This window comes from Pyxicephalus adspersus, chromosome 1, assembly GCF_032062135.1.
Source record: "Pyxicephalus adspersus chromosome 1, UCB_Pads_2.0, whole genome shotgun sequence".
NCBI lineage: Eukaryota > Metazoa > Chordata > Amphibia > Anura > Pyxicephalidae > Pyxicephalus > Pyxicephalus adspersus.
Window position 1 is genome coordinate 117661072 of NC_092858.1, and position 9686 is coordinate 117670757.

Genomic DNA, 9686 nt, shown 5'->3' on the forward strand with positions numbered 1-9686 from the left:
GCTTAACAGATCCTCCTTAATCGGGCAGCTGAAATCTAATCGCCTTAATTGGCAGATTCGCGACCCCTATTGCTCATTATTATGAAGGCAGGAATCCGGCTGGCAGTGAGGAGGCGAGTGTACGAGCACACTCAACTCCGGACCGCGGGAAACCGCGCTCGCTGGTCGCGCGTACGTTCGCGCTTCTAGTGAGCTCTGATTTCATTGATGAATCAGGGCCATAAAGTGCACATGATTCTAAATTGTTGACTATCTGTGGATTCCCATAATTGGTATGGGTAAATGAACAATTGTGTTGTACAAAACTTGGCAAACAATAACAAGGGGACAGGGGAGGCCTTAAGTAGAAAAGTTAAATAGAATAATAATGTTTATATTCCAACGCCTATTTCATTAAATGTTTAGGAATGCAGTTCTGTCATTGTGCTTTTACTAAAATACATTTACTACATAGGAGGTTTATTTAAAATATAAATTAAATTATAAGTTATATAATAATTATTTTACTATTCTATATAAAAGAACAAACTATTACATAAGGTTTTGATCGCATTAGCAAACCAGAGGATATCTGACGCCAGGGCTTCTGACTTTGAGTACTATGTGAATGCTTGTATATAAGCAGTCCTTCTAATATTTTTTTTTCTACTTTAGATATCGTTTATCGAGCCGACAAAATACCAGACAGTGTCAAGCAGATGGAACGTGGTCCAATTCTCTTCCTCAATGTTACGGTAAAAATAACTGCTGATATATCAATCAACCATTTCATGGAACCTTTTTACTTTAAATTAAAGATAAAAAAGGATAAAAATACTGGCAGATCTTTTCCATAGGAGCATAAAGTCAATTTCATTATTTGTGCTATTATAGCAGTAAATAGGGATGAGCGAGCAAATTTAATAAATTTGGTCTCGTGGCTAATTAGACCGTTCTTGCTTACCAAACATGTAGGCGAGAACAGCCTTTGTAAATTCGGCCAGTGAGACCGAATTGTTGGGACCTACAAGACCAATTGGGAGCGGAGCTGTCAGCTCCGCTCCCCTAATTGCTCTTGCAGCCCTTTACTAGTTGTATGTGTTCTTGGATAGAGTTTCACTATCCAAGAACACAGAGGATCCTGTGTTCCTGGATAGAGAAACTCTATCCAGGAACACATACTGCAGGGCGGCAACAGCAATCAGGGGAGTGGAACAGCTCCCCTGATTGCTGTTGCAGTCCTGTACTATGTGTTCCTGGATAGAGTTTCTCTATCCAGGAACAGTGTGAGTCTCACGGCTTGCTGCTCATGAATGAAAGCAGTGTGGAAAAAAGCCTCTGATTTTTCCCACGGCCGCGTTCATTCATAAACGCAAGCCGCATGACTCACTCTGAGAGGAGGAGTATCGCTGCTGCATTTATGAATGGAGCCGTGAGAATTAGTGTTGATCTATTATCTCACTATTCGATTCGACAGCTATTCAATCGAATAGTGAGATATTGTTCAGGTGATCGAATGCCGAATTCGAACACCATTGAAGTCAATGGTGGGAGAATTCGGGTTATTTTTAGGGACTATTAAGGGCTGCAAGAGTAATCAGATTGCTCTTGCAGCCCTTTACGTTTTGTATGTGTTCTTGGATATAGTTTCTCTATCCAAGAACACAGGGAGTCCTGTGTTCCTGGATAGAGAAATGGCTGCAATCATTGATGAGCTCAGTGTGCGATCCCCACGGCACTAGAAGTTCATTAACTTCTAGTGCCCCGGGGATCTCACACACTTTGCAGCCACAGCTGCAATCATTGAGGAAATGCCCGGCACTAGAGGTTAAATGGGGAGAAGTCTCCCTATTTAAAACCTCTAGTGCTCTCTGATTGGCTGAGGAAAGAAAAAAATTGGTAGAACTGTTGTGCACAGTAAGAGATACAAATATTACAATGCCAGCAGGTTCTACTGTGCTCAGGGAGCAGAAAATAGTTCCTTGGTAATGAAAGGAACTTTTTCCTTGAAAAAGTTCAAAACAGTTCTACCAATTTATTTTATTTGTAAGGCATTAGAGGATTAATTGGGAGAAGTCTCTCCATTCAAAAACTCTAGTGCTCTCTGATTGGCTGAGGAAAGGCTTTAATGTTTAAATATTTAATGCTTAATATGAGACAACTTATTTTTTCTAAATGTTCAGTACATGCATATTGCTAACATATTATATTCCTTCTAGCTGTAATCTGTTCTGCACCTGATAAACCAGATAATGCACAATATTTCCCTCAAAAAGATGAGTACACATATTTGGATTCTGTAACCTTTTCCTGCCAGCAACCTTTTCAAATTGTGGGTGACGCTTCTATATCTTGTACAGCAACAGGGGAGTGGAGTTCTAATTCTCCCATATGCAAAGGTTAGAAGTTTGGCTGGTTTTGGCTTATAATTGTATATCAAGGTATTTTAGATTAAATCTAGAACAAAGACGTTTTCTAGTTTCACAAAGGAATTTATATAAAAAAAAGGGAATCAGGCATTCCCTCAAATATTCACTTATGGGGTTCTTACAGGTCCGTCTATTTCAAAGACAGTAATTGATTTCCACCAGGGAATGTTTGAGAGAATGTCAGATTTCCAGATTTCCCTTTTAAAAAAGGGAGCCCATAATGTTTAAAGTTTAGCAACAACAGTGCAACAACCATCTCTGATATTTTTTTGTTTGTTTGTTTGTTTTGGGGTTTTTTTGCACTAATAGTTGCTTTTTACAGGACATGCTTCTATGGTCCACCTCCCTCTTTTTGGTTTCAAGAGTTACTGTTGGTTAACCTAAATGTTTAAAGATGACAGATGCAGTGAAATACAAAGTAACACACAAAAAACTGTCACAGAAATGCCTTAGAAAAGAGTAAAAAAAAAAAAAAAAGTAATATTAAAAAAACTTTGGATATTTAGAATCACTTCCCTTTGCATGATTAATACCTAATTTAAATAAAGGGAAAGAAAGAAAAAGGTCAATTTCCTGCATGCTGAAATCATTCAGTATCTCAAAAAAGCTCATATACATAATGTGTGGCATTCTAAATCTCTGCAGTTAAGCTTTGTTGAATTTGCATCTGTATGACACAGTTTTCCAGATGTTATTCAGGAAAGTCTTACTGGTTGATATTTACTGGCACAACTGGATGCACTCACCTTTGATGGCAACCAAACAAGCAGTTTACAAGTAGTTTTGTGGTCTCTGGAGACAGGTAGGGGCAGTTTTTTGAAATGTTGTGCAGGTGAAATTGACAGGACCTGAAAACATTGAATATGAGGGCAGAATCAAAAGTGATGCCAAGACAACATGGGGAGGGACGAATAACAGTGTTGTTAACAGTTAGATTTATGTCAGGGGGAGATTTAGAATTTGAGTGTCATCAGCGTACAGATGGTACTGTAAACGAAAGGAGGATATGAGACTACCCAGTGAGGAGGTGTACAGAGAAAGGAGAACCGGTCCAAGGACTGACCCTTGGGAAACACCAAGAGGGAGGAGAGTGGGAGAGGAGGCATTACAATTGAAAGAAACCTAAAAGGAGCGGTCATACAAGTAGGAAGCAAACCAAGAGAGAACAGTGTCACTGATACCAATTGAGCGCAAGATTTGAATTAGAAGGGGGTGATCAATAGTGTCAAAAGAAAAAATCCAGGAAAAGGAAGGCGGGAACAGTTGCATTGCAACTTAGCTCTGTGGAGGCCACTTTAATGATGGCTGTTTCGGTATATTGGGCAGCTCGAAAGCCAGACTTGAGTGGGTCAAGGAAGAGAGTTGGTATTTAGGTAATCAGTGAGTCTTTTATCAACAATGAATTCAAGAAGTTTTAAAACATATGGGGGAAGGGAGATAGGATGGAAGCTGGAAGGTAGGGAGGGGTCTAGTGAGGGTTTCTTTAATGGTGTGTTTGAAAGCAAAGGGGTAGATACCAGTAGAAAGGGAAAAGTTGAATAGTTGGGTTAGTGCAGGGGCCAGGCTAGAGGAATGGGCATGGAGTAGATCAGAGGGAATCGGGTCAAGCGGAACAGGTAGTAGATGGAGATAATAAGAGAAGGGAGGAGACTTTATCCACAGTAACAGGGCTGAGGGAGGTTAGAGATAATTTACATGGTGGAAGGAGTGGATATGGTTGGAGTGGCACGGTGAGCAGAGACATCATGTCTGATTTTGTCATCCAAAATAGGTAGCTATGCCTTGGGCCGAGAAGGTGGTAGTGGGGGGAGCAGGTGTGGAGTTTAGGAGAAAGTGAATTGTTGAGAAGAGGCTGCGTGGGTTTAAAGCTTGAGAGGATATGACAACGGAGAAAAAATTTTGCTTGGCAACAGTGAGTGAGATTTTAGGGGTTGTAGTCTGACTTTGTAGTCCATGAAGTCAGCGCTGAAGCCAGATATCCTCCACTTTCACTCAGCTGTACGCACAGTAGATGTTTGGTGTGATTGTTGTGCCAGGGACAGGGGTTAGCAGGACGGGGGTAGCAGAAGGTGGCAGGGGCAACTTTATACAGAGCCAAAGAAAGAGGTGGTGGTTGAACTGAGTGGCAGCTTGATCTGGAGATGTGATTTTAAAGAGAGTGGTGGTTAGGGACATTAGGCAGTGTGAGAATCAAGGTTACAGATGTCTCACTTTAATTACCATGGTCAGAAATGTGGCAAAGGTGGGCAAAAATTAGATAGGTTGAAGGTGATTAGATTATGATCAGAAAGGGGAAATGGTGAGTTGTCAAGGTGGGTGAGGTTGCAGATTTGCAGATTCAAGGAGGTTAACAGACTGGGGGGATTGAGCCAGCAAAGGGCGTACAGGGTGAAGGATACATTGTAACAGATAATTGTGAATCACAGGAATTCATTGGACAATGTGGCAAACTGAAGCGTTCATGGGAGTGGCAGCTGTATTATGGGTTGTAGAGAGGCTTGTCAGCTTGTTGAGTTCCAGGTGTGGGAGAGTAACAAGGAATGATTGTGTATATTCCATACTGTGCTCACTAACTGCTGTTTGTTTTTTTACAAATATTTTCCCCACTGAAAATGCTTAATCTTTAAAAAATATCTACCAAAAATGCTAACAACTTTTTTAAAACCTTTTCCTTTCATATCAATATCCCCAGGTCCAAAATGGGTGTAAACCATACAACCAAAAACATCAGTAGAGAAGGACCCGTTATATACGACAGTTCTAATCCACTTAATACATATATATATATATATATATATATGTAACACTTTCCTAAATCATCAGGTGCAGATTGCAAAATAATATTTGCTTATCACCAGCAATAATTTTTCTGGAAATATATTGTAGTCCGAGTTATATTTCAGTGGTTGAAACAACATTCCTTATTGGCATGCGGCAGATTTACTAGCTTGCTTTAGCAGAATTGTTTTAGTAGTTTATGGTCACAGTGCAACATTTACACTGACATACTGGTATGCTTTTTCAGTTAAGATTACTGCCAGCAGGTATTTTCACCTGTGTATCTTTGTTAAAAGGATAGCAATTTACCTTTTTGCATATGGCATGTTCAAGGGACATCCGTGAATGAATCTACATACTTTTTACTTTTAAATTTACCCTATATGTATGGTTGTGCATTAGGTGGTATTTACTTATTTATATATTTTGTACATTTATCATTTTTAAATAAAAACAGAAAAACAATATTTTTCAGTTAAACGTGGAATTTAAAGGTTCAAATTTTAGTTTTTTTTTTATTATAAAGATTCATTGTTAAACGTTATTAGATGCATTGATATATTCAATATTTTTCATATTATATTTCTACCTTTCATAGAATCTATCTGTGATAACATTTTGGAACTAAAACAAGAAGCTAAAAAGTGTACATCAACTCCTGATGAGTTGATTAAGTATCTGCAGGTGCAGTACCTCTACCTTCAAATAGAGAACCTAAAGCTGGATATTGAAATTAAGAAGAAACTGAGCACTAAGTAAAAGTCTACAGTTTGTCAAGAACAGAAAAAATACTTACAGATGAATAGAATGTAATTATTACAATATTGTGATTGATAAAAGCAGGAGGCAAATGGGGCTTTTTTTTATAAAATGTCCAATTTTATAATATGCTTTTGTTATTATGTTTGGTAAGAAATATCAGCTATCACTGGGCAGTTACTGCACTATGTTCACCATAAACCAACAAAGGTAAACTTTTTGGCTAAATCTTTTTTTTGTAGATTCATTGACAATTTTTAGAATGTTTCTGCCTTTTTTGATCCATACAATATTTTGGCACGTTTAGAAACATATGGGGGAAGGGAGATAGGATGGAAGCTGGAAGCTAGATAGGGGTCCAATAATTTTAAGGCAGGCTGTATAGTCTGTCTACCTTTCACCATGGTTCCCTTGTAACTTTTATACATATATCAGGTAATCTAGACAAGATTAAAGTGGAACTAAACCCTTTATCAAAAAACCTGCAATCAGGGGTGTCCTTCATTGCAGAAGGGCAGGTGAAGTCCCTGATGCAACAAAGGACCTGCAATAGCCTTACCAGGAAGGTAATTTTTTAAATTACGTTCTCTGTCTCGGGTGCTGCCTTCATCCATCTTCTCTTTTTTTAGTTTTCGGACATCTTAATCAGCTGTGCTGGGAAGCCATAACTCTCACACAAGCTGGAATATTTGGTGCTTCCCAGCAATGTAAACTTTTAAATAGACAGAATCATTTAGGCAGGCATTTTAAATAGCCCACATAGAAGTTAAATATTGATCATGATATGCATATTTTTTGTATTGCATATATTATAAAATGGATTTTGATTTATGCTGTTATAACCAACTTTGATGCAACTTACAAATTAAATAATTATTCACACATGCAGCAATAAATGCTTTCACTGTTATTTTGTTATTGTGACATATGGTATGTATTAGACACGTTTGTGTTTTAGCACTTTAGCTCCATGACAGTTTAATGCTACTAGTAAAAGGGTATATTTAGCATTGATATGAAGTTAATTTGTGACAAAGGCACTAACCTGCTGGCCACCCTTGAACAAGTATAATAAACACATAAGCCTTGCCTGAAATGTCATTAGTCTGATGCGCAATGGATGGTTCACCCTGAACCACCCTGGTCTCCATGATGTCCTTCATCAGACCAGATAAAAAAAGAAGTGAATACCACTGCCTGTCACCTTACAATGTGGACCACCTCACTTTATTAAAATTGAACCAGTCTTGAAATTTGACTGTAAAACCCTGCTATTGATGCTAATAATTAGGAGAACAAAGGATACCACATATTGGACTGTGCAGAATTTTAAAGGCACAAATCTTCAAATTAATAACAAAATATTTCTTGTTTATGTTTAAAATCATTATATATTTCAATCAAAATCAATATATATTTTAAGTACAATGGTATTTCATCATTAAAAGCATATACGCTTTTTAACAAATTACAACCACATAAAAAATTCCCAATACATCCACATCCCATAACAATCGAAATTGTTCCACTCCTTAACTGAATCACCGGTTCACATTTATATGTAGATAAACACCATATTTTTCATTTTACTCAACGCGTCTCGCAGACATATAGCCGCTTTTTCGGGAGGTATTATATGGTGCACAAAAACAAGTACTAAATTAAAATCTATAATTATATCTGTGTCAGTAAATTCAATATTGCACATAATTGTTTGATTATAAACATATAGGTAAGTAAATAGAGGTAAACAGTATAATTCTTACTTGGAAAAGCCACAATATCACAACCAAGGACTTCTTATACTTAGACAAAAGAGATCCAAAGAGCCGTTAACCACCTTGGTGGTATTCTTGAGTGTGGCTCAGGGTGAATTTTACATACCAAAAGTTTTTTTTACACACTCGGGGTAAAAAAAAATCCCTACCTGCTTCCCTTTTTATCCAGCGGTGTCCTCAGCAATCCCCATCTGGCTTCTGCATAACATCCCCGGGCTCAATCGATGTAATGTGTGAAGCGTTGGTACGCAGGGGAGGCATGGCTTGGTGGGAAATTTAAAAGCAGACTACATTGTAATCTGCTTTTAAAACATTGATGACAGTAATAAAGTTATACAAAATAAATCCAAATAATAAATACTAAACCCAAAAGTTTATTCTAATATTGTATCCTTGTTTAAACAAATGAAACTAAAAAAATATTTTTTTTAATACAGTTCATTTTATTTATTTTTCAATAAAAAAAAAACAAAAATTTTTGTTTCAAACTTTATCAGATACAGGAGTTATTTCTAAGAATTACAGGCCTAAAATACTAACAACAAATTTCCACACAAAAAAATGTACAGCTTTTGACATAAAAATACGGACATAATTAAAATGCCAGGGGGGTTAATATCTACCAAACAATGGTGTTACAGGAGTCAGCAGCCAAAGATGTTATGGTTTTTCAAGTACAGGTCTTTCAACGACAGGTAAGTTGGTACACGGCCTAGGAGCACTATTAAAATAATATCATTTAGTGTTAAAATCCATAGATATTTAACAATATCATATAGTATTTACTTTAGATTGGTCATTTAATAAATATCAATAAAGAATGCAGTATATAATAACCTCCAAATATTCATGTTATATAAATGTGTGTGTGTCTGTGACAACGGGTTGAGTGAAATTAAAAAGTATGGTGTTCATCCACATATAAATGTTTATCGGTGATTCAGTTAAGAATCTCAAGTGGAACAATCTATATGCCTGTAATGGGAATTTTTTATGTGGTTGCTTTTATGGATAAAATACCATTGTATATATACCATTGATAAATGTTTTGGGTGTGGAATGGTTATGGCTAACAGGGCAAATCACCTCTAACAGATGCTATTAATTCAAATTAAATTTTCCAACTCCCCAAACCTCCAATAAAAAGAGAAACCTGGCTAACATTATTTCTAGCTACTGTCATCCTTCTTCTATTTAGGTGTTGTGCTCCTTACTGTAAAGATAGCACAACATGTCACAAAATGTTTCCACAGCTGAACCCGAGCAGGCTCAATCCTGCTTTGTGTCTTAAAGTTGGAAGCCTAGTATAGTGCCCCAACAATGCAAGTATGCATTATAATTTCCACAGCTAGAACTCAACTGAAAAATGTATTAGTGTTTGCTGAAGGGTCACTCCAGCTTTGAGTCCCAAAATGTACAGTCCATTTCAGTGTTTTGGCACTGTTATGGTTTTGCATCAGGACCTCTGCTGTCAAATTTGTAACATTTGCTGCAGGGTCAGCTTCTTGATTTGTTTCTTAAAACATACTGCCCCCAGCAGTCAAATATATTTGCGGCTTTTACATCTTGGTCTTTAAAATAATGCATTCTAGGTTTTATTGCAGGATAAAAACTTGCTCTGTACTATACTACAACCCTTTCAAGATGTTTGCATAATGTATAGACATAATGTATAGACCAATTACCTATACCTATAGCAAGTAATACACAACCATTTTCATTGCAAGATAAAAATTGTCTGGTCTCTTCCTCTTATATCGCATCCCAACAAAGCTGCATACTGGAGGTGCTCAGAACAGAAATATTCCAAGTCCATGGACATGGGGTCAGTCTGAATACAGTTTTCTGTTGACATCTAACTGAGCTGAGAATGGTGAATTTGATGCCACAATAGGAAAAAATTGCATATTTGGAACTAATTGCTGTGATTTCACTTGGCTATCAGTCACAAATAAGTTTCTCA

The 9686-nt window shown here is 37.2% G+C and overlaps 1 protein-coding gene across 3 annotated transcripts in view; it reads left to right on the top strand.

The window, feature by feature from the left end:
- The window catches only part of LOC140340223 (complement decay-accelerating factor-like), a 51693-nt gene extending 44858 nt beyond the window's left edge, over positions 1-6835 (top strand). For 2 of the 3 annotated variants that reach the window (XM_072425288.1, XM_072425282.1), the window contains exons 9-10: positions 655-734; positions 5785-6835. In XM_072425288.1, coding sequence (XP_072281389.1) covers positions 655-734; positions 5785-5814 — 110 coding nt within the window. In that variant the 3' untranslated portion in view covers positions 5815-6835. Of the gene's footprint in view, positions 1-654; positions 735-2198; positions 2379-5784 lie in introns of all 3 variants that reach the window. The other variant, XM_072425295.1, reaches the window with a different exon arrangement.
- Positions 6836-9686: the final 2851 nt, after the last annotated feature.